The sequence below is a fragment of the Salvia hispanica genome, chromosome 6 (assembly GCF_023119035.1).
Source record: "Salvia hispanica cultivar TCC Black 2014 chromosome 6, UniMelb_Shisp_WGS_1.0, whole genome shotgun sequence".
NCBI lineage: Eukaryota > Viridiplantae > Streptophyta > Magnoliopsida > Lamiales > Lamiaceae > Salvia > Salvia hispanica.
The window spans coordinates 12,724,140-12,749,739 of record NC_062970.1 but is presented as its reverse complement, the minus strand read 5'-3'; the positions used below and the strand labels follow the sequence as shown (position 1 = coordinate 12,749,739).

At 35.1% G+C, this 25,600-nt stretch overlaps 2 protein-coding genes across 6 annotated transcripts; one reads left to right on the top strand and one right to left on the bottom strand.

The window, feature by feature from the left end:
- The first annotated feature begins 8,824 nt into the window (after positions 1–8,824).
- On the top strand, positions 8,825–13,326 carry LOC125195991 (transcription factor TGA2.3-like). 5 transcript variants are annotated; one of them, XM_048094321.1, is made up of 13 exons: positions 8,974–9,113; positions 9,262–9,475; positions 9,560–9,666; positions 9,739–9,815; positions 9,884–10,087; positions 10,485–10,562; positions 10,655–10,714; positions 11,119–11,196; positions 11,351–11,402; positions 11,540–11,811; positions 11,906–12,151; positions 12,236–12,416; positions 12,804–13,326. In XM_048094321.1, the coding sequence occupies exons 2-12, from the start codon at positions 9,384–9,386 to the stop codon at positions 12,380–12,382; spliced, it is 1,413 nt and encodes a 470-aa protein (XP_047950278.1). In that variant the 5' UTR covers positions 8,974–9,113; positions 9,262–9,383; the 3' UTR covers positions 12,383–12,416; positions 12,804–13,326. The 5 variants fall into 5 exon arrangements, with proteins under 5 accessions (XP_047950280.1, XP_047950278.1, XP_047950281.1 ...); XM_048094323.1 differs by lacking the exon at positions 8,974–9,113 and adding an exon at positions 8,825–8,905 and having other exon boundaries at positions 12,236–13,326; XM_048094324.1 differs by having other exon boundaries at positions 9,739–9,761; positions 12,236–13,326.
- LOC125195992 lies at positions 12,550–13,113 on the bottom strand. Its single transcript, XM_048094325.1, has 2 exons — positions 12,819–13,113; positions 12,550–12,730 (listed from the first exon to the last, which is right to left on the bottom strand). Exons 1-2 carry the CDS (start codon positions 13,111–13,113, stop codon positions 12,672–12,674), a joined length of 354 nt encoding a protein of 117 aa, XP_047950282.1. The 3' UTR covers positions 12,550–12,671.
- Positions 13,327–25,600: the final 12,274 nt, after the last annotated feature.

The following is a 25,600-nucleotide window of genomic DNA, read 5'->3' as shown; positions in this document are numbered from 1 at the left end:
CAGCGATGCCAAGCGATGAAATCTGGCGATAGAATCCTACTCAAAACCAAATTTATGCTACGAAGGTCAATTATATCGACAAGCAATTCTAACACTCTAAACAAGTAATTCTAACACGCTAAAAAAGCAATACGTTTATCAAGCAATTTCAACGGGCGGACAATTCGAAATAGCTTAATAATAATGTATTAACAAGCTCATTTCAAGCTATTGGTAAGCAACTTAAACACATGTCTTTTGACCCACATTTTCAATGCTTATCAAGCAATTCTAACTCACTGAACAAGCAATTTGTTTAACATGCAATTCCAACACACTTAACAAGCACTTATTAATCGAATTAATTGAATTGGATTGTAAGCAAAACTAAAACAATCACAAGCAATTGGAATAAATAACCAAGCAATCGGAATCAATAACAGCGACATCAGAAGCTTTTTTCTACGATGATCAGCAATGCCAAGCGATAACTTCTGGCGACGGAATCCTACTCATAAGCAAATTTAGGCGACGGAGGTCAATTATATCGACGGACGACTGGGACTGCTATTCAGCGATGGTAGTTCAAACGAAAAAAGGCAATCGATGACTTGCAGAAACCGTTTGATTAAGGATTACAGCGCCGCCGCCCTAGGTTAATTTTTTTTCCAAAATCGGTGCTCTTAATTGCAGAATGGGGGAGAGAAACGACTATGCATTTTCAATGTAGAAGTGTGTGAGAGAGATATCTATTTTGAATCTGTTTCCCAAATTACCGTGATTTTCCAAATTCCATATCAGTTTCAAGTTAGGTAAAATGCCAATAATACCCTTTCAAACAATGTTTACTTCACTATCAAGCAAGATGAACTCTATTTCTATAAATTAATCCAATCCGCTCAATTACTAGATCTAATGGATATAAATGGTGTTAGATTGTCATTTTAGTTAAGGAGTCACCATAGTGCACCCCTGTTTCACATAGATATGAATATAATTGCTACACAATTGATAAAATAGTTTATAAGTATTTTTTTTATTGAAAATTTGATGAAGAAGTATATAAACTTATTATTTCGATTGTCTTAGCAAACAAAAAAAATACATCTATTCTTTCAATTGTTTGAATAAAACTAAAAAAAAAAGTAAATACATTATTTTAAAGGAATAAAAAGCTATAGAACTTTTAATTGTTTGAATAAAATAAAACATTAAAAATTTAAATAAATTGTATTAACAAAATAAAACAGAAAAAGATTTAAATAAGTAAAATGATATAGAAAATTTAAGTATTAGAATAAAAGAATTGAGAAAAAAAAAGGTATACAAATCAAAACATAAACGAATTGAGAAAAAAGGGTATAGAAATCAACGAAGGAAGAAAAAAAATGTAGAAATAAAAAAAAATGAGTTCAGCAATTGAGAGGATTAGAAATTAGAACCAGGGCATTGAAAATGGGGAGCACAACCACTTGACCAAAGAAGCTTTTAGAATAATGTATCTCAATATGTTGTATTAGTAGTTTAGTTCCTTCTTCTAAGGTGGATATGCCACTGAGGCATTGTGAATGCTCTAATAATCGAATCATAAAATTTCATTTCAAAATGTTACTCTCCAAGTCCATGAATAAATGTCATATTTCTAACCGGCTCGATTTTAAGAAATCTTTTGATTATGTAAAAGCAAGTGGCAGAAAAAGTTAGTGGAATGTGGATCCTATTTTTATATAATAGATTTATAATATAATGTGAATAGAGTGAGTTAGTGAAATATGATGCATACTTGCTAAATATAGTAAAAGTAAAATGAGACATTTATCAGCGGAAGAAAATAATACATTTTTAATTTATTACTCTCTCCGCATCCAAAAAATAAACAAGCTGGTAAATGATATGAGTTTTAAAGTACAATTGTTTAAGTAAGAGAGAAATGAGGAAAAGTAAGAGAGCAGGGAAGAGCTAATGAAAGTAGTGCTACTGAAACGTATTTTTGTATTTTTTTTATCCTTTTAAAGCTCAACAACGTTGCAACTACAAATAGAGCTTTGTTACTCGGTTTCCACCCATTTTTTTATTAATAATTCGCATTTTTCAACAACTAGTACACATTCATACATCATTTTAAGTACTGTGGGAGTTGATCAAACAAACCAATACATGAATTTCAAGGAAGCCTACTCACAAGGTTTTTTCTAGTTTTCTTTATGTTGAACATAATCTTCATCGTAATTATTTTGGATGATTTGTCTACAAATAATAAATACTTTAGAATTTATTGGTTTAAGAGTAATTGACTCTGATGTAATTTTGATTATCCAATATCCAGTATCAGACAATGTTATACTTAAATACTTAATTAATTGTTCACTCTCTTAATGCTTTTGATTATTGGCCTATAACTGAACGAACTATTGTGTTGCTAAAAGACTCGAGGGATAACTAATAGGGAAAAGTTATTCAACCACGTTATATACAACCATAAACTGGTTCAATAAAGAAAAAATCGGTTTATATATAATTTTTGGTTTTCTATCAATTATGTTTACCCTTTTATCCTTTACTAAAGCTTACGAATTCTTTCCCCAAAAATAGCGCCTAGTTTTTCCTCTCTCCCGTTTCCTCCTATATATGGCGCCTGTTTTTTCCCTCTCTTCCATTTCCGTTTTCCTTGATTCCCGATAGAAGATAATAATGGCAATTATCCATATTCATTCATATATTATAGTAGGATTCAGTTTGCAATCTTCAATTTTGAATAAGATAACACCATTTTGTTTAAAATCAGTTTTCTTATTTATACATATTTGTATGATTAATTTGCCCCTCTACAATTGCAGGGGGAAAATCATTTTAAGAAGTAAAATATGCAATTGATTCATTTCTAAAAAATAACCACTATTATAAAAAAAGATTCGTATCAAATTTTAGATGAAATATTGTTCATAGTATTTAAATGGGAATAAGTCTTTTCTATTACTTAAACTATCATAATCAAATGACGATACATAATTTTTTTTACTTTTTCATTAGGTAAAATATTGTATTACACCATATAGTACATATTTACATACTATGTTTTTACTATTTTTCAAACATTCTAGAATTATTAATATTTAACTGTTAAATATCCAAAAATAGATATGTGAATATTTTTTAATTTTAATTTACTTTTAATGATGATTATGTTTATAGTAAGGACATATTAATTATTATATCTTCCTTAAGCATATATACAAGTGGTCAATTTTATGTTCATAAATTTTAAAATTACTTAATAATTAAATAGTTGGATACAAATGATTATTCACAATTTTTTTTACTATCATACATCCAATTAATTATGATTTGTGAATTTTAAGTAAACATGTATATATAGCTAGTGCCCAATGAAATCATTTAATAAAAATCAAATAGTCTAGAAATGTTACTAATAACTTAACTATATATAAATGTGGTTTATTTTAGAATTTATAATTTTTAAATCTATTTTTAATAATAATAAAATAATTAGATATAAATAACTATTTTCAGTTTATTATTTTTTAACTAATACTATATAACTATATTTTTTCAACTATCATATATATCCAATCTAATTACCTTTTGTAATTTTAAGTCAAGATGTCGAATACAAAAAGAAAATAGAGTGAAAGAGTGAATTATTGTCGCTTAGTGGATAATAATACTAATAAATTAAGTATATATGAAAATCATGTTACTTTTATTATGTACATTTTTAAAAACTGTTTAATAATAAAATAGTTGGACGAATGAGTAATGACTATTTACAATTTAATTATTTTTAGACTATCATATGGAGTACTATCTAATTTAATATGTTTCGCATTTTTTGGTAATATGTCAAGTAAACAAGGATATTGAGTCAATCACCACCAATTAGTTGGATGATATACTAAATGTTAATTATATATATGTGGTCGATTTTATATTTTACAATTTCAATAATTATTTAATAGTATCATAGTTGAGGGCAAATTATTATTCGCTCTTAATTTTTATACTCTAATTCTCATATATTTTCTTTAATTATGTTTTGCGTTTTTTAGCTAATATACAAATATTTAAATTAACACTTCTATATATTTCTAAATTGTTACAAAATTATTAATTTATTTTAAGTTAATTGGATTGAATTGATTTTTATTGTGGTTGAGATAGATCAATCGAATCAAAAATCAAAATATTCAATAATTTTACTATATTTCAGATTAAATGAATTCAAGATTAATACAAGTTAAATTGAATCTAAAGTCCAACTTAATTTTTCAATTAGATTTATCATGTTGAATTTAGAATTAAACACAATTGTTTAATTAAATCAAATATTCAATTATAGTAGTTCAATTCAAATTAAATGTGAAATTTTGACATTAGTCTTAATTGAGATATAATGCTACAAATATATAGTTCAATTAGTGAATTATTCTCATCTAACTACTTGTTAGTACGAGAAATACCATGACATAAGTCTTGATTGAAATCTAATGTTGCAAAAAAGATACTTATTAGATGATATAGTAGTTTCTTAACATGCTTGATATCTAATAATGATAGTTTATTATCATCCAACCTTTTGACTTATTAGAGAAATCCAACTGATATGATTATTTATTTACATAATTTTTTTAATTTACTTCAGTTCTAATATATATATATATATATAAAAACAGATCAAATAGTAAATTTTCTCATCGAGAAATACTAATGACTTAGTCTTGATTGAGATCTAATGTTGCAAAATAGAAAAATATCAAATTAGCTATTTATTTTCATCCAACATTTTAATTTATTAGAGAAATCTTAATGATATTATTGTTTGATTAAATAATTTTTTATTATACGTAACATATAATAATAAGTTATTTATTCTCATCCAACCTTTTAATTTACTAAAAAAGTTATATTGACATTAGTATTTAATTAAATGATTTTTTATAAAGTGCTCAAAATCTAATACTATTACAATCTAAATAAATCAATTAATAATTTACTCTCATCTATCCTTTTTATTTGCTATCAATACATATATTAATAATTTTTAATCATCTTGCTCATTTAACCAATGAGTTATTCACGAAATTTGAAGATCAAATAAAATAATTAGAATATCAACTATAATTAGTTCTAAAATGAACATAGGCAATAAGATCTCATTTTTTTAGGGGATAACAATGACACACTATTGCAAATTAACGTGTATATAATAAAAAAACAATGCATTCATGTGGTAAGTTTCTCCATTAAAAGCAGTAGTAATATTGAGGTTAACTTTAAGATTCGTGCAATAAATTTTTATTGGAAGTATAAAGTGTATAATTAATGCATAATTTGAATTCAAATTCGAAAAAGCAAGAAGAGAGAGATTTTGGTTAAAAAATACGAAAATGGGTTGAAGGTTAATAGAGTCTTTTTTATTTATCCACTAACTATCATTAATATATATAATCAATATTAAAATTTACTAAAATATCCTTATGTGGTTGTCCATAATGTTGTTATTTAGCATCACTCTAACTAATAATTCATAACAATAGATAATTGAAACATTCAAGATTTTAGTTACAACATCACCATCGATTCAACAAAGATTCTATGCGTAGATAGGAGACTCTGAAAAAAAAATGAAACTTCTTGATTTCAAAGAATTATATTTTTGTGGTATATAATCTTTCACATTAGAAGTGAATTTTGGATTGCTTAAGGGGGCTTTTTATATACTCCTTTTTGTCATGTTACATGTCACACTTTCCTTTTTAGTACTCCCTCTATTCACCATTTAAAGAGTCATTTTAATTTAATACGGATTTTAAAAAACTGTTTGACTTTGTGAAGTAAAGTAAAGGGAAAAGGTGAGTGAAATGTGAGACTAATTTAAAGTAGTACATTAGTTTTATATTGGGATGTAGGGCCCGCAATGTAAAAGTAAAATAAAGTAAATGATTTTATAAATCGTGGACAAACCAAAATGGCAAAATAGTTCTTTAAATGGTGGACGGAGGGAGTATCCCATAAAAGATATACATTTCTTATTTTAGAATTTTTTTCTCTCTTGCTTACATATATAAAAATATATTTTCTCTCCACTTAAAACACAAAACAATATCTTTTAAAATCTCGTGTTATTTTCCAACTGTGATATCTACCTTCGGACGAAGAGAGTATTATTGACGAAGAGAGTATTATTGTTTTTCATGCCAACATTTTTTGTGAGTTCAATATGGGACAATTGATTTTGCAATAAAAAGAGTTCTATGTTAATTTGTTGGACAACATAAAATCAATGATTAGTTAAGTGGTAAATATATTTTGCTAAAACCTAAATGATGTGGGACCAAAACTTAACTCCATCATTTTTATTGACTTTTTATTTTATTTTATTTTATCATAATTTTTATTATATTATTTTCATTTTATTGATTTTTTTTCATTTTATTATAGAGTGAACTAAAAAAATAGTCCCTGGACTATGCGTTTATCTCGCCAATGAACCCTGGACTTTAAAAATATCACCAAACAAACCATGGACTAAGCGTTTATCTCGAAAATGGTCTCTTTTCACTGTTTCGTGACATAAATACCCTTTTGGGGGGTTTGGGCAATTTGGTCTTTTTACATTTTAAATCTGATATTATTTAAATTATGTACTAAATCTGATATTATTTCAAAATTATCATTCTTCTTCCCTTTTGGCATCCTTCACTTTGTTTCTTTATTTCAATATTAGATTTAATTTTATAAAATAAATTTTAAAATTTGATTTTTAAATATAAATTTTTTTAATTATTAAAATTACTATTAAATAACAAATTAATAGTTTTAACCCATATTTAATTTTGATAAGGTCTAATATTTAATCAATAAGGTACGACGACGCCTTTTTTAATCAATATTTAATAGTTTTAATCATAAATAGATCATATAACACGATTTAGTCAACTTCATAATATTTTTAGTCAAATTCTCCTATACATTAGATGCATATTTATTTCGGAATAAATAGTGTTATATGATCTATTTATGATTAAAACTATTAAATATTGATTAAATCTAAGGTGTCGTCGTACCTTATTGATTAAATATTAGACACTATCAAATATTGATTAAAACTATTAATTTGTTATTTAACACTCCCTCCGTTCCATAGTAATAGAGGCGTTTTTCCATTTCCGTCCGTTCCATAGTAATAGAGTCATTTCCTTTTTTAGTAAAAAGTCATCACATTTTTTCACACCTACTTTACTCTCTCTTACTTTTTTCTCTCTTCACCTCTCTACCTTTTTCATTTTCCACTTTATTCTCTCTTTACTTAACTCACTTAACACAATTTTTCTTAATCTCCGTGCCGAAAAGTTTTGCCTCCATTACTATGGAACGGAGGGAGTAGTAATTTTAATAATTAAAAAAATTTATTGATATTTAAAAATCAAAATTTCAAATTTAATTTTATAAAATTAAATCTAATATTGAAATAAAGAAACAAAGCGAAGGATGACAAAAGAGAAAAAAAATGATAATTTTGAAATCAGATTTAGTACATAACTGAAATAATATCAGATTTAAAATGTAAAAAGACCAAATTGCCCAAATCCTCCAAAACCCCCTAAAAGGGTACTTTCGTCACGAAACAGTGAAAAGAGACCATTTTCGAGATAAACGCTTAGTCCAGGGTTATCTGGGGATATTTTTAAAATCCAGGGTTCATTGACGAGATAAACGCATAGTCCAGGGACTATTTTTGTAGTTCACTCTTTATTGTATTATTTTGCTTTTCTTTTTCTAAAACACATTTATATTTTTATAATTTTGTGAATTTCATTACTATAAAAATTATCTTATACTACTATAGAAGAATAAATATTGTATTAATGTAATTTAAACAGTTAACTAAATTACTATAGAAGAATAAATAGTATATTGATGTAGTTTAAACAGCTAAACTAAATTTAATTGTAATATGAATATTTTATTTTTAATGAAGCTCATATTTTAATTAAAATGAAAAAAATAGTTTTCATAGATTTTATAATAATTAAATTAAAATAATAAATGAACAGAAAATAAAAAAGTGGGACCAATGATTATAATGGAATTAATGGATGGTGAGTTGTAGATGTTGTTTCTTAAATAAGAAAAGGAGGAATTTTTTTTATGGGACCCATGAATATGAAGTTAATGAACAATTAAAGAAATGTAATTGTTGATCATGATTTAATCTCGTCGCCCCTTGTTCGTTGAAGAATTGGGGGAGGAAGACGTCGTAATGGGAGGTTACTTCACGAGCTCTGGGCGGGCAGAGGTGCATTGTCAAGGTTCGATAGAAGCAACATTGTCAACTTCGGATTCTGCGATGGCAGATATCTTCTTGATAATAATTTTTCTAATAGAGAAACGCGAGGTAGAAATGAAGAGAGACGTGAGGTAAACTTAATTTTTCAATTTTGGTAGTTAGATTAAATTGACCCATAATGAGTCAAATGTTATTAAATTGACAGATAGGAACTATCCGTGCTCAAAATAATTCTCATATATTAATTATTTTTTAAAATTACTCTAAAAATGAAATATGATAAAAGTTGATAATTTTAACGGCTATTATTAAATTGACATGTAGCGAGTCAAACACTATTAAATTAACAGGTAGGAACTATATTTAGTCAAAACTAATGGTTCTATAATTAATTGTTCTAAGAAGTAATTATAAAAATAAAATATTACTATAAAAATTGATAATTTTAGATGGTATTATGATAGAAGTTCCCGCCTGAAAATAGGCGACTTTGAAGAGTAGTAGGAGGGAATCCTAGACTGCTCCGCTGCAGTGGCGGTGGCGCGGCGGTATAAAAAGCAGTGTCGCATATGGGTTGCGGTGGCTGAGCTGGGTCCCGTTGTCCCTGCACCACTGCAGGTTGATTCTTCCAAGCAAAACCTCCGCAATTAATTCCCATTTATTTCTTCTCCTAACAAAATTTAATTATATTCCTACTTTGATCTGCTATTGCAATAGTCCTATCTATCGATTCTATCCCCCATCTCATCAACATCCCATCATCTCTTCCATTTAACTCTCTTCCCCATGTAAATTTCGTATTTTCACTAATTAAGGCAAATTCCAGGTAGTAATTCTTTAATTTTAGAATTGCAGTAGAAATGCACAATTTTTAGTTATGTACGCTTTGTTTTATTGACTAAAAATACAAACTTTATTTCTGCAAAAGATATGCTCAGATTTTCTTATTCAACCTTTTCCTCTCGTTTTGGTAGCCGTTTCTGCTGCTGCTGCTGCTCTCATCCTTTCTGATTCTTGGACTGCAACTTCTTGCTCTTGTTGTTGTGCTTCACACTCAGCACTCAGCACTCAGCACGTGAGGAAAGGTTGAGTTGAGATGCATAGCTTCAAGTCTACTGTAACACAACAAGCTATTGCTCTCACCAGCTCTGATGTGTATTGCCATTCTCAGCCATCATTTTACCTCAGGTTCTAAAAGATTCTGTCTTTTTTTTGGTGTTTGCATGTCTCATTTTATTCAGGGTGATGAGGCTCTTGCATGTCTCATTTTAGGGGTGAAGAAGGAAGTAGAAATGGGGCTCGGTTTTCGGATCTTGGGGAGCTCGAGCAGTCTCCTGGAAATGGGTTTCATCATGATGATGCTTTGAATTTAAGCAGAAGTAAGCTGCTCTTTGTGTGTTTGTGTGTTTGACAACTTGTTCCAACTAACATAAACCTTCTGTGTTAATTAGGCTCAATGTACAATGATTTGAAGGCAAGCAATGTTTCTGTTGTGTCTAGTAACTTGCAGTTTGGTGGCCTCAACAACGTATGTCTTCTTCCACATCTTCAACACTATTCACAAATTCATGAGTTGAATGCTTTGTGTTTTTACAGAGCTTGGGTTCAGCAGAGATGGTTTCATCAGCAACAGGGATTGACTCAGGCCAATTCATGTCACACAAGGGGCCAATTGTGGATTTCTGCGGCGGTGGTGGTGCTATGGGAAGTGGCCAGTTTGAAAACTGGGGTGATTCAGGGGTGGTGGCAGATCACAGCCAGCAGACTGACACTTCTACAGACACTGATGACAAAAACCAGGTCCTTTTTCCCTCTTCTCTTCACTACCTGTTCCTTGATTCCACAGTGTGTGAGAAAGTTTATTCTTTTCCACTTGTTTGGAAATCTACACATGTTTTGTCTTCTTTCTTTAAATTTTTGTGTTGTGGTAATCATGTAGTAACTCACAGCTTTCTACTGAAACACTGGTATTGTGTTGGAACTTGAGATTAATCTTTTCTGGTGTGAAAAACCATGTTTTTTCAATTATAGAGTTCTTCTTGGCTACTTGTTTTGGGAGTAAATGAACTTCATGAGTCATTAGGCCAAAGTTTCTTAAATTTTGGGGAAATTTGGGGCTTTTGGTAGACATTCATTCAATGGAACTGACCTTAATTTCAGCTGGCTGACTTGTTGATTTGGCTGTGTGCATTTTCAGTATCCTGGAGTGCACAATGAAAGATTGATGGGTGCGGACTCTATGGACCAATTGAATGAGAAAATAGGAGACCAAAAGGTTGTTGCTTTGCTATTTCTGACTTGTTTTACAGCCATGTATAATATGTTTGTTGAAGTGATAATATTTTGTTTACATTGCCTTTGATTCAGACACTGCGTAGGCTAGCTCAGAATCGTGAAGCAGCTCGGAAGAGCCGAATGAGGAAAAAGGTAATTGCAAATCGTATAACACTTGTTGATTAATCATTATGGGGAAACTTGTATGCTTAAACCCTCCTCTTCCATGGTTAGGTCCATGGCTACAAAATTGTGTCTAATTGTTAAGGAGTCTAGTTATCCGGCTTTGATGGCTTTACCTTAAAATTACTATTCAAACTATTGCTACTTGCTTTACCTCGAATTCTCCAAACATATACTTACTAGGAGTAGCTTTTATGTATGGCTTTCTCTGTTCATCTACCTACAACATATGTGGAGCTTAATTTGAAGCTACTAAAAATTTTGTAAATTTTCATCTTGCCTTTTGGCTCAAAAAAGCTAATGCTAATGCATTAATTTGTTTCAGTGAGAAAGTTCATATGATTGAGTAACATTAAGTTTTGGTTTTTGGTTAGGCCTATGTTCAACAGCTTGAGAATAGTCGGCTGAAGCTCACGCAACTAGAGCAGGAGCTGAAAAAAGTACGGCAGCAGGTATATTCCCTTTGTCATGTTTGAGATTTAAGAAAGTATAAGGATCGTTGAATCCCAAACGCGTTCTTTTACGGATTAATTACGTGTTATCTTCATTCCAATAAAAATAGCTTCATTTCGTACAGACATGTAGAGCTAATCCTAAATAATGCAGGGTGCATTAGCCGCATCTGGATATCACGCAGATCGTTCTCTAGGTGGAAATGGTAAGTCAAGAAGTTCTTCCCTACATTTGGACATCATTTTTACTAGTAAAAATCTAAAGTCCTGATGGTTCGACTTCCTAAAATATGAAATCTGTGTCTGATCAAGTGGCGTTTCCTTTCATAAATCATGAATATAGGGACTATGGCATTTGACCTAGACTATGCGAGATGGCTTGATGAACACCAGCGGCTGATTAATGATCTCAGAACTGCTGTAAATTCTCATGTGGGAGACAGTGAACTCCGGCTTCTTGTTGAGGGCATGATGTCTCATTATGATGAGATATTCCGCCTTAAGACTGCTGGTGCAAAATCAGACGTCTTTCACATGCTTTCGGGCATGTGGAAGACTCCGGCTGAGAGGTGCTTCATGTGGTTAGGAGGATTTCGCTGCTCTGAGGTTCTTAAGGTGATCTAATGTAATTACCATATTTTTTTCGTACTCGTGCAATAATGTATCCGGATCTCATCCCATTTCCATCATCTGTCTGTGAAACATTTAGATACTCGGAAACCAAATCGAGCCATTAACAGAGCAACAGTTGGTGGGGATTTGCAACCTGCAGCAATCCTCCCAACAGGCTGAGGATGCCTTGTCCCAAGGAATGGAAGCTCTTCAACAGTCGCTCGTAGAGACACTCTCCTCAAATGCCCTTGCCCCTCGTAACTCTGCAAACGTGGCTGACTATATGGGGCAGATGGCCATTGCCATGAGCAAGCTTGCCACACTTGAGAATTTCCTTCATCAGGCAAGCTTCCTTTCCAAATACGAAAGCCTCTCGTTTATCAACTCCACTATAAAAATTCTAAAAGCAGTGATTTTACACCGACAGGCCGACCTCCTGAGACGCCAGATGTTGCAACAACTGCAACGAATACTAACAACTCGTCAAGCTGCTCGTGCTCTTCTTGCCATAAGTGATCACAGATCAAGGCTCCGAGCTCTGAGCTCGTTGTGGCTAGCACGCCCTAAGGAATAATGTTCTTCAGCACCCTACTTGGCCTACTCGCCATGTAAGTAAAGCCTTTTCTAGTGAGACATGTTGATCCATAGCTTAGTGGAGTAGAAAACCTTTTTCTGTATCCAAGAATTGTTTATGCACTGCAATTTCTTGATGATCAATATCTAAGAACCGTTACAAACGTATGATCTCAAACTATCATTTGTTTAGGGAAAAGATTTTGGATATATTTCCCAAGTTCATCAGACTTTATTTATATTTACATATCCACATATCCTTCAATAAAAGAATCAATAAAAATATTTTTCTAATCTTCAGTTTTCTCAACGCCCTTGTTTGTTTGTCCTCTTTCGTTCCTCTTCCTTCCTGCAGCCATAAAAAGTAGCAAATTTTGGTTATTACAAAATATAAACAAGGTAATATTTGTCTCAATATTCAGATTATGAAAGCATACTTTGCCTGTTCTTCCTCCTTGACCGCACAATTTGTGGGATGAACACACCAGTCCCGTTTCCAGTTCTCGACGCATTCATGATCCACGCAGGCGCTGCAACCTCTTCCTTATGCTGGGGCCAGTTGTAATATCCGCAACGGCCCTCTTTCTGGGCTGCAACCGCGTTCGAATTCTTGATTTTGTGTTCTTGAATATCATCATCGTCGTCGTCTGCTGTGAGTTGCAAGACTTGTTTCCTTAGCTCACTGTAGAAAACATCATCCTCGTATTCCAAATCGTCAAACTGAAAATCCATTGAGGTGTTTTGCTATTGAGTTGCTGATCTTTGTTATGTTTTCACTTGCAAATATTTTGTGATATATATATGTGTGTATGCGTGTAAAAGTTGGTGTTTGATGGCCTGTCTCCCACCTATTTGGATTCAAATTGCTAGGAAAATTCCCATATTTGTAATATAGTTAGTGATTCCATGTGTTTTTTAATTAAATTGAATAATCTTAGTGGTGAATTTTCGTAACCGAGTCTATTTTGGGTCTAAAACGCGTTGAAAATTTACTGGATTCTAGAAATGAAATCTTTATACTCCATTAATGATGATTTTTCCATATTTCTTCGTGTGACGCGGGTCATGACAATTTGGAAGATTCATTGCCTAGTATTTCTCTGGATGCTTTTAGGTCCTTGTAATTTAAAATGCACAAAATAAAATATTCTTATGTTCCATAATAACTGAATCGTATTCTTTTTTATTTTTTTTATTATAGTTAGATTATTTTATTTTTTGACAATCAATAATACTTTTAATCTATTTTATATATTTTATTATTTTTTATTTTTATTTTTCTATTTTATTCTCTTTCTTATTGTATTTTTTTTCTTAAGTAACGAGTAGTAGTATTATAATTTTCTTATATTTCATTTCCATGAGAAATATCTCAATTATTATAGGATGAATGGAGTAAAATATAGAAGTATATTACTACTTTCTTTATTCCATGACAATGAAGTTGTAGTATTTCGTTTTGAATTGTTCCGTTGTTGAGTAGTTTTCTTTTTTTTCGCTTATTCATTTTTATGGGATAAGTGAATTATTTTTTGACAAATTCATAGGTAAGGAATAAGGGCGCACATGCACATTTATAAAGGGAATTAATTATAGTATTACATGTGCTGTTTATGTTATTACTTAAGAAGATTAAATATAATTAAGGGCATTAATCATGTTATTAATTGTGTTATTAATTGTGGAATCTGTGTGCAATGCGCACGGTTGAAATAACATGACGATCAAAATTGTACGTTTATTTTCTTCTATCTGTATCAAACAAGGATTCATACATTTATAGGCTAGACATATACTCATGGAAAACTAATTTCCTCCTAATTTACAGGGATTGCATTCTATCTAAGGAAGGAGATCAATTAGGGATCAATCTCATTATTCTTTCATGATTCTCGGAATATCTTCCAACACTCCCCCTCAAGTTAAGTAATGGGATTGTTGATACTTAACTTACTCAATACCTCTCCTCTCTAAAGGATTTCGAGTTAACAGTCTTAGTCAATATATCTGCCAATTGATCTTCTGATTTGACGTAAGGAAACTCGACAATTCTAGCTTCAAGATTCTCCTTTATGAAGTGTCGATCCATCTCCACATGCTTGGTTCTGTCATGTTGCACCGGGTTTTCTAAGATACTAATTGCAGCCTTATTATCACAAAACAATCTACAAGGTTGCGATGACTGAAGTTCGAGCTCTGTCATGAGTTTCTTCAACCACAGTATCTTTGTGAGGCCACTCTTGATCCCTCTAAATTCAGCTTCAACACTTGAGAGTGCAACCACCTTTTGTTTCTTGCTCCTCCAAGTGACGAGATTCCCTCCAACAAAGGTGAAGTATCCAGTGGTTGACTTTCTATCATTTGGGTTACCAGCCCAATCAGCATCCGTGAACCCATGTACTTCCATGTGGCCATGTTTTTCGAACAATACCCCATGCTCAGCTGTCCCTTTCAAGTATCGGAGTATATACCTGCCCGTATCACCATCCACTTTATTCTCCTCAATTTCTGCACCGTTAGTATCAACGGTAGTATTCTCTTCGGGTTCCAGACATACCTCGGATATTGGTTGAGGAGGAACGCTAGAACGCGGATGAGGTGACTCTGCCGGGGCTTGCTCGGCGGGAGTGACAGGAACAGTGAAAAACTGCCGGAAAACCTTGAAATCAAGCCGGAACCACAAAAAAACGGCGGTTCAGAACCGTGAAAAACTGCCGGAAAACCGCTGGTTCGGAACCGGAACCATAACCGGCGGTTTTGGAACCGGAACCGTAACAGCAAAATACCCTCGCGGTTCGGTTCCGGTTCCGGTTCAACAATTTCCAAAACCGGAACCGGCGGTTCCGAACCGTAACCGCCGGGTCCTGAATCGTGGGCACCTCTAGGTGTGAGTAAAAGAACTCGGTTTCTAGGAAGTTGCAGTTGATGGTGGTAATGACCTTTTTGGTATTTGGGTCGTAGTATCGGTATCCCTTCTGGTTTTCCCCATACCCTACCAAAACACATTTGGTAGCACACGGGGAAAGTTTGGATCTCTCGTGTTTGGGAATGTGAACATAAGCAGTGCACCCAAAAACTTTCGGTGACATACTAATGGATTCTGGGATGTTGGCTTGTTTGGAAAGGGAGTCAAGGGGTGTTTTCATTTTCAGGATTTTGGTAGGGAGTCTGTTTATGAGGTATACGGCGGTGGCTATTGCTTCTGGCCAAAGAAATGTAGGGACTTTGGATTCAATCATGAGGGCACGAGTTGCTTCTAGAATTGTTATATTTTTCCTTTCGGCTACCCCATTTTGTTCAGGTGTATAGGCACATGTGGTTTGATGAATTAGACCTTTCTCTTTAAAAAATTCTGACATGGTATTGTTAACAAATTCCCTCCCGTTATCCGATCGAAGGACTTTGATGGTAGTGTGAAATTGAGTTTGGATCATTTGAAAAAATAGGATAAACCTTTCTACTACCTCAGATTTATGTTTCAAAAAATATACCCACGTCATTCGTGTGCAGTCATCAATAAAGGTCACAAAATATTTAAAGCCATTCCCCCCAATAACAGGTGCAGGACCCCACACATCAGCATGAACCAAATCAAACATAGACCGCATACGAGTATTAGAAGGTTTAAAAGATTGTCTGTGGCTCTTGGCCAAAACACATGTCTCACAAGAAAAAACTCTAGGTAACAAGAAATTGGGAAATAAAAGTTTAAAATAACCATGGGAAGGGTGTCCTAGTCGTCTGTGCCACAGCCAAGCCTCTTCTTTCATGGATCCGTGAGCCAGCATTGCACTCCCATGGTGAGCTACCCCGTCCACGTAATAGAGTCCTTAGTCTCAGTGCCACGCCCAACAATCCTCCTCGTCCGAATATCCTGTAAAATGCAAAAACTTGGATGCATTAGCAGTGTACAGTTCAGCTTCCCTTGTTACATGACTTACAAACATCAATCGTTGAGACAAGCTAGGAACAAACAAACAGTTCGACAATCGAAGATTCGGTGATTTTCTATAGTTCCAGCCCCTTCCACAGTAATTAATTCCCTATTTGCAGTCCGAAAATAGGTTCTAGTAATTTTACCAAAATCAATAAAATCCGATCGTTCTGGGGTCATAGTATCAGTGGCCCCGCAGTAAAAAATCCAACCCCTTTTTTCAGTATTATCAGTATTTTGCACACTAAATGCAACGGAAATATTCGCTAAAGGTGCACAACGATTTTGAGTCCTAATTTTGTCAACAGCTGAGGTTAAATCGGAATTATAGGCATTTAGGTGGGGCTTTCTATAATATTGCATAGGCTAAGGTAACATGCATATTTGAGGCAGATTATTGGGGCCAATATGAAATTTTCGAAAACTTGTAGGGTTTGATATTTTATCAAACCCTTTACCTCCTGTGTAGTCGCCGCCTCCCCTTTTCTACGATTCCGTTCTACCGGCCTTCTCCACGAAATTCCCGATGCGGATGCCGCCGCCTCCGCCACCGCCGCCATTCGCGGAGCCTTCTTCCTAATTCGGAGGGTTGTTCTGTTGATTTCCCCCTCCGATTCCTCCTTTGCGACTGAGAATCGTGCCCTGATTTTGCTGTTGCCCTACCTTAGTTATGCCGACGGCGGCGAATCTCGCCTGGGCTCGAGCTTTCTGCCTTTCGTCCCACCATTCCGGGTATCCCACCCGGAGAAAACAGTTCTCCTTGGTGTGTTTGTTCTTGCCGCACTGAGTTTGCTCTTGTCCGGCTTCCCTCCGGCTTGATGAGTGGCGGCTCTGGCAGGTGGAGGACGTTTTGGCCCGCTCTGATTCGCCGGTCTATCTCTCTGTGCCCCAAATCCGTACCCGATCTTCCCCTTTGATGTATCGGCGTTACCTCCGCCAATGGCATCTCCGATGGGCGATGAAGATGCCAGTGACATGATCTTGCATCGAGTCGCCTCCTTCTTCACCCACGCGTAGGCTTCTTCGACTGAGGGGTATGGGTCGAGTTTGAGGATGTCCCGCCGAATTGCATCATTCTCCGGGTTCAATCCGGTGAGGAACTTCAACAGCCTCTTTTCACTTGTGAAGTCCCTGAACTGTTTGATTCCTTTATCGCAGCACGTCACCGACTGCTTTTGGCTTCGGTCGACATTAATCCATAATCCATGGATTCGACGGTAATACGTCTCAAGATCTAAGTTCCCTGTCTGATTGCTATTAATTTGTCCTCCAGGTCATAGATGTGGTACGAGTCCGCTTTGCTTTCGAATGTGATTCGAAGATTGTCCCACAAAGCTTTGGACGTTTGGTGGTGAGCAAAATCGACAATAATATCATGTTCGATATTGTCGATTATCCACGAGAAAACCACGAGATCGGTTTCCTCCCAATCTCGGTATCCTTTGCTGTCCGGCTCTGGTGGTTCATTGACGATGTGGGTGATATCCTCTCCTTCCTCCTATCGTGACTTTCATAATCTTGACCATAGTGGGTAGTTCTTCTCGTTGAGTTTGAACGCCAGCGTGACGTTCTTGTTGGACCTCAATCTTGAGGGTTCAGTTGGGGGCTTTTCTTCATTTGTGTCTGACATTGTTGGTATAGGGATGGATTTCTGGGTTTGATTTTAGCCTGTTGGCCGAGATTTGGTATTTTACTTGGGCTAGGATGAAATTTTTCTGAGCCCTAAATCCTGCTCTGACGCCATGTTGAAATAATATGAGGATCGAAATTGTGTGTTTATTTTCTTCTGTTTGTATCATACAAGGATTCATACATTTATAGGCTAGACATATACTCATATGGAAACTAATTTCCTCCTAACTTACAGGGATTGCATTCTATCTAAGGAAGGAGATCAATTAGGGATCAATCTCATTATTCTTTCATGATTCTCAGAATATCTTCCAACACAAAAAGAACGTCCTTTGTTTTTCAGGAAAAAATGACTCTTTTAATCTTTTCTGCTTTATTCTAATTTTCAATTACTAATATTTTCTATTCTTTCTAGTAATGTGTTGTTTCTTGTATTTTAACACTACTATTTTGGAACCTAATTTATGAACAACAAAGAAAAAATACTGGCATAGATACTAATGTATGTATTCAGTTTGCTTTTGAAGTTTGAACACAATTATATTGCAATTGTATTTACTTTCCAGTCATGAAGTGTAAGTCAAGTCAACATTATAGACCACTCCTACTATTCTATGAATATTATAACTAAATTATGAAATTATGATTTCGTAATCAACTTTCTTGTTTGACTCTCTCTCCTGGCGTGGTTAAGTAATTACTCTCTCTCTATATATATTTAATTGTTGAAGATAAGAATGATTGTAAATTTTTTTGGATGGTAACTAATGTACAGTCACAACTTTGATACTAAGTTCTATTTCATGGAACCAACTAATTATTTATAGGAGTATATGTTATTCCTATTTAACATAAGAATCAAATAACATGGCAGAAAAAAGTTCGAACTTAGTAATATAAATTGAGACAGTCCCAATAATGAAATATAGCGGTAAGAGTAGACTCTTTTTCCATTAGATTGAGGGTTCGATTATCACGGAGATATTTATGAGACGAGAATCAATGCCCATATAGTTAATTCAACTTAATTTCAATTATACATATATATATGGAGTAGGATAGTTAAAATAAATAACTAGTCATCAACTTAATTTCAATAATACATATATAGGGAGTAGATGTTAATTTTCTAGATAAAAATGCCCTTGGCTAAGGCGCTCGTTTCTTTTTTCACTTTGATATTAGTATATAATTTTTATCGAGTTTACATTGAAATTATGGTATTATCTTAAAAAAACCATGAGCATCATATTCATAGAGATTAGTGGCGAGGCGAAGCCAACGTGACTGATACGTAACAATGTCCACATTGTTAACTAACCTAGACGCGCAGTGTGTTCGGATACGGCCTTCCAGGTTTTGCCTCTAGCACCAGCTCTGCACCCGTAACGACTTGTTACCCCGGCGTTTACAGTAAAACCATAATGGCAGACTTAATGTGTGTGTTGACTCCATCCCCCACGTGCTATGGAAATATGTTAGCCATTCAATATGTTAGCCATTCATATTAGAAATGAGTCACTCACCCCTTAAAAGGCCTCATAAGGGGGAGGGTTATCCACACTTATATAGGTGAGCTAGGATCGTTACCAAGCCGATGTGGGACAAGATATTAGAATTTTAACACGCCCCCTCACGTGTGGGCCGGAATGACACATCGGACTTCCATCACGTGGGTAGGCAAGAGAAGAGATAAAGAGAGAAATCCATCATCGGCTTGGGCCCGCTCTAATACCATGAAAAGGAACTATGAGAACCATGAAGAAGAAAGTATAAAGGTTTTAAACTCAAAATAGCAAGCTCATATTCTCTGCTGTTTCATTGATTGTGAAAGACTGGGTTTACACAAGCTTATATAGCTAGACTAGGAAGAATCTAGAACTATTTTCTAATCAATATACTATATGCAAAAACATCAGATTTATGAAATTAAACATAACAGAATTACTAATTACTCTTCTTCATGATTCCTTGTAATGCCACATCTATCCACGTCCTTTTGTGGTCCTTCAAGGTGTCTGCTACTTTATCAACCAAATCCTCAGAATTGGCTGGAGCAGCTTGTCCATATTCAATCAAGTCTCGTGTTGCAGTACGACTACCATCCAGCTTTGCTTCACATTCCACTTTAGTCTTGTGCAACTTGGGTTCACAAGGTTCTCTAACACGCCCCTTCAATCCGAGTGAGGCAAGTGACACAACTCCAAGTCTGTCTCTCAACTTCACGTAGGATTGTCTACTCAAAGGCTTGGTGAAAATATCTGCTATTTGATCCAAAGTGGGCACATGTTTCAATTCTATCTCCTTTGCCAAAACCTTGTCCCAGACAAAATGAATATCCAACTCAATGTGTTTAGTTCTAGCATGTAGAATTGGATTTGATGCCAAAGCTATTGCACCCATGTTATCCACCCAAATCACTGGACTTGATCTTCTGGGAATTTTCAGTTCTTCAAGCAATGAGTTGAGTCAGGTCACTTCTGAGGCAGCTTGAGCAAGGCTTCTGTACTCTGCTTTCTACTTGATCTAGCCACCACACCCTGCTTCTTCACACACCAAGAGATGAGATTACTTCCGTAATAAGTATAGAAACCACTTGTTGATCTTCTATCATCAACATCAACAGCCCAGTCAGAATCAGAGAAAGCAGATATTACACCATTTAACTTATGAATTTGAATTCCATAGTCCAGAGTACCAGAAAGATACCTTAGTATCCTTTTTACTGCCCTCCAATGTGTGTCAAGTGGTGCAGCCATGTATTGGCTCACCTTGTTCACAGCAAAATTTATATCTGGCCTTGTAATAGCAGCATAGTGCAATGCTCCCACAATGCTCCTATACAACTTAGGATCAGAAACAAGCTCACCAACAAGTTTGCTCAGTTCACAGCCTGAGTCCATGGGGGTTGGGCATCCTTTTGCCTCTGACATATTGGCTTTCTTTAAGAGATCTTTGATATAGGCTGATTGACACAAATGCAATCCATTCTGAGCAGTTTTAATAATCTCTACGCCTAGAAATAGGCTCACCTCCCCAAGATCTTTTAAAGAAAAATGAGAGTCAAGCCGAGATATGATGGACTTGATGGATGATGGGGAGTTACCTATGATCAACATGTCATCTACATAGATGAGTAGATAGACTATCTCATTGCCTCTTTGTCTGAAAAACATTGAAGCATCTACTTTGGACTGAGAGAAGCCAAGAGATAGAAGAACAGAATGCACAGTGAAGAACCAAGCTCTTGAAGCTTGCTTGAGGCCATAGATTGCCTTGTTAAGTTTGCACACTAGATGTGATCAACCTTGTTCAAACCCTAGAGGGTGCTTCATGTAGATATCATCATCCAATTTACCATTCAAAAACGCATTATTGACATCAAGATGTGTGACTGACCATCCATTAGAAATTGCCAAACTGAGAATCAGTCGAATTGTAGTAGGTTTCACAACTGGACTGAAAGTCTCATTGAAGTCAAAACCTGGTTGTTGAGCAAAACCCTGAGCAACAAGCCTAGCTTTGTGTCTAGCAACAACACCAAATAGATGAAACTTCAACTTAAAGATCCAGATACAACCTATCAGATTTTTTCCTGGTGGCAAAGTAGTGAGAATCCAAGTGCGGTTTTTAAGAAGTGCAATGAATTCTGACAACATACGGCTTTCCGAATTGGGATAAGTAGAGCTTCAAGAGCTGATCTAGGGAGAAGATTTGGAGAAAGAGTCAAAGAGTATATTTTTGGCTTATAAATTCCAGCTTTGGCTCTTGTTGTCATATGATGTGTAGGTGCAGAAGATTTAGGATGTGAAGCTGAAGTGGAGTTATCTGGAGTAGGTAGGTTAGGGGCTGAGACAGAGGTAGTATCATGTGATGAAATCATGTGTTGAGAAGAGTCAGAAGATGGAGGATCTGGTGAGGATGGTGGTGAATGATGAGTTCAAGAAGTGGGGTCAGACTGAATTTGATGGTCATGATGAGGTGAATGTTGTTGATGATCAGATTCTAGAATTGGAAAGAAGGAAGAAACTATCTGATTTTGAGAAACAACAGGACTGTCTCTAGAGCTGACAGATGAATCTTTGAAGGGAAATATGGTCTCATCAAAAATAACATCTCTAGTCACCATGACCTTATTGTCAGGAAGTAAGACTTTATATCCCTTATATGAAGAGCTGTACCCCAAAAAAGTAGCTCTCACCGATCTAAACTGAAGTTTGTGCTTATTATATGGTCCGACAAATGGATAACAGAGGCAACCAAAGGCTCTTAGTGCAGTGTAGTCAGGCTTCTTTGAATATAGTTTTTCAAAAGGTGATAGGTTTTGAATAACTTTGGAGGGCATGAGGTTTATCAAATGAGTAGCTGTGACAAAGGCATCATTCCAAAATCTATGAGGAAGTGAAGATTGAGACAAAAGAGCCAAACCAGTCTCTACTATATGCCTATGTTTTCTTTCAACTAGGCTATTGTGTTGAGGAGTTTGTGGACAAGACACCTTTATGAACAATCCCACACTCTTTGAAAAGTGAAGTTAATCCTTGGAATTCACCTTCCCAATCCGACTGAAAGTTCTTAATTTTTGAACCAAAGGCATCAAAGACCGAAAACACATCATTTTTGTGTTTCAAAAGATATATCCAAGTGTATCTTGAGTAGTGATCTACAAAAGATGTTGGGGTTTGGTGCCCCTTGCACAGCGGAAGACTTGCACAAAACAAATAAATCAGACATGGATCTATTTGACCGATTATGCGATTAATCAATTCACATGTTAAACAAATAATTGCATGCTAGAACGCAAATAATTCATGCTTAGAAAATATAAATTCTAAACATGATTTCTACGGTTTAGAGTTACCGATTTGATTCTCCAAAGAATCGTCGATTGCTCGCGCCTTCTCCACGTGATGATCTTCAATACTAGACCACGGATCTTCTCTCTGGTTCCCGAACTGTATCTCGATATCAGGGTGGGCTGATCTTATCAAAATACTAGGACTCGAATAAAGAAGACAGAAGAAATCCTTTTGGGAATAGGTGAAGAATTCGAAATCCTCCACAGCTGGAGAGTTCGAAATTTTCAAAAAATTTGAGAATAAAAATTGTGATCATTCTGTCTCCTTTATTTTCCTATTTATATTAAGTTCCTTTTGGGCCCAGACAGGGATCTATGGAAGGTTTTGGATATGAGCTCATCCAATTTACTTTTTTCTAATTAAATTGAACCCACAATTTAATATAAGTTATAATTGGAATATTACGAGCAGCCACTACGAAGTAATATTGAACTCTCCTCATCCAAATCCGAAATTACAAGTAATCCGGGTTTCCGTTGTTTATTATTTATTTCCCGCGCTTAAGATATAAATGTTCATTAATTAATTAATGTCTGCTATGGACTTAATTAATTAACATCTTATTAATTCCAAGAGTGGACTTAGCAACAAACATTTATTTATTATTCATAGAGTAATAAAACTCCAACTGGCCAGTTTTCCGAATAATAAAACCTTGTTCGAGCTCCTCTTGAGGACATTATCAAACGAGACTCACCTCGCGCACGTTTCAACATAATAGCAATCCTAGCACCGCTAGATATTAATCACCACTACCCAATATATCAGGATTATTGGGTTGCGAAAAACCCGCACCATTTGATAAGTCAAAGTAGTGCATAATCAATACCGTATGCTCAATGCTAACATATGTAGATTAAGAAATAGTATTTTATCAAGACCTAGTCTTTCATTAGATAGCATAAAGACACGTCTTGCTGTTAGATCCGTTCAGTGCTATACCACACCAATGTCATCTTATTTCAGTAAGGCTTAGAAATATGCGGACTGACATTGCAACCTTTCACGATAGGTAGCCAAAGTCTATCTAGGTTGTGAAATTCTTCTTTTTCTTTTGCAAAGCATTGCATAGATCTGACCGTGTTACCTTAAAGTGGACGACGCCCACAACCGGTCTACTAAGCAAAAGACTTAGACTTTGTTTACTTCTTATGCATTTAAATGTTTGTAAAACATCTTATAAATGCACAAGCAAACACAATGTAATAATAATAGTGATTCTATTCGTGCGAGACTGCTCGAATAATACTGAATCGGGTTAAAAGTGGATTGTAGAGTTTTACGTATACAAGCAAGATTCTATTCTCGCGAAACTTGCTCGAAACATGCTTTTCAGTATACCAAAATGAAAGGTTCCAGGTTCTTTCCCTAGTTTTACGTATGTAATTTGGAGTGTATCCAACTGATCAGGAAGAGATTCCCGACCCAGATGAGTCGTTGGTACGACAACCGGGACCTGGCTTCAAACAAGTTTCCTCAACCCACTTCTACTTATTAGTATAGTGGAGGTAAGGGTCGAATCCCACAAGGATGGACACGTTTGGATAACTGCGGTGACTTTCCTGGGTGTTTTTGGTTAGCTACCACGCTTGGGTTGAGATTTTACCTAGGCAAGAAATAAAGGTGGTACTCTACTGACTAGTGGGTGTGAAAATAACAGGCATGTGGTGGTGTTCGTGGAAATAGGGGACAAGGTGTCTCAGAGGCATATGAAAAGTAGACAGTTACTAAAAGAGGAAATTTAGACTACAAGGCATATCTGGTGGCTGGGTGGCTCTCTGACAGGTCTGGACAGTACAACTGAAAAGTAGGGAATAAAAGCAAAAGTAACTTAAAAGTAAAGTGGTCCAAACTAAAGTTGATTTTGACGTTTTCTTCTTCACCAAGTATTAACAAAAATCAGATGAACACAAACACCATAACTAAACTCAGATTCACAACCTCAAACTCAAGATCCATTGATTTAAAATGCTCGAACTTAAAATAAACAGTGGAACTGCAATTTACTTTAACTGACTAACATGCAAGGCGGTGATCACAGCGCAGAACAGAAACTCATGCACGAAAATTAGACTGAAACATAACTACAACCTCAGATCCACAACTCCAGATAAGAAAACACTTAGAAATTAAAAGCAACAACTAGATCTAACTTTCCTAGGCAGAATGAAGCGAACTCGAACCAAAGCGACATGCGAAATAGAAACTTCATAACGTAAACGTTGGAAAATCACAAAGTACTTCAAAAGGCAACAACGATGAGTGTTTGCAACAAAACCAACGACGAAAACAAGTAAAGATTAAACTAGAAAGCAAAATAACGATTGTTTTGCCACTCCGGGCGATGATACTGCTATACTACTACGGCAACTGGCTGGAACGGTGGATCGATGACTTCTCCGGCAGACTCTTGGACGTCAAGTAACCACGGCTGTGGCGAGGAACGAAAGATGGACAATGCTGGAGGACTGATCTTCTAGAGAGAATTCTACTAAGTGTGTTTTTAGAACCGAGAACTTAGAACTCCTAACCGAACTCTAAGGAACCTCCCCTCTCTCTCTCCAAGTGGCTTCTTTTATATGGAGGTTTGCCCTTGCTTTTAGGGTAGACTTCCTTCATGTTTTGACCTTTCTGCCCTTGTTAATGATCATCCCAGCTATCCTTCTTCTCCATCTCGAGCCTTTTCTCCGGCATGCATCCTGGTCAGTATTGCACCCTTCTGGCGCCATTTTCACTTGCGTCCCTGAATCATCTCCTACTGACTTGGATCCTTTAATCCTGCACACTTGAGCAA

Bases quoted from the DNA above. Each gene is read 5' to 3' on its own strand.
- LOC125195991 (XM_048094323.1), top strand. From the start codon at position 9,384: ATGCATAGCTTCAAGTCTACTGTAACACAACAAGCTATTGCTCTCACC. The intron at 11,197-11,350 runs GTATATTCCCTT...TAAATAATGCAG, and splicing joins TGAAAAAAGTACGGCAGCAG to GGTGCATTAGCCGCATCTGG. The intron at 12,152-12,235 runs GCAAGCTTCCTT...TTACACCGACAG, and splicing joins TTGAGAATTTCCTTCATCAG to GCCGACCTCCTGAGACGCCA.
- LOC125195992 (XM_048094325.1), bottom strand. From the start codon at position 13,113: ATGGATTTTCAGTTTGACGATTTGGAATACGAGGATGATGTTTTCTAC. The intron at 12,731-12,818 runs GTATGCTTTCAT...TTATGGCTGCAG, and splicing joins AAGGAGGAAGAACAGGCAAA to GAAGGAAGAGGAACGAAAGA.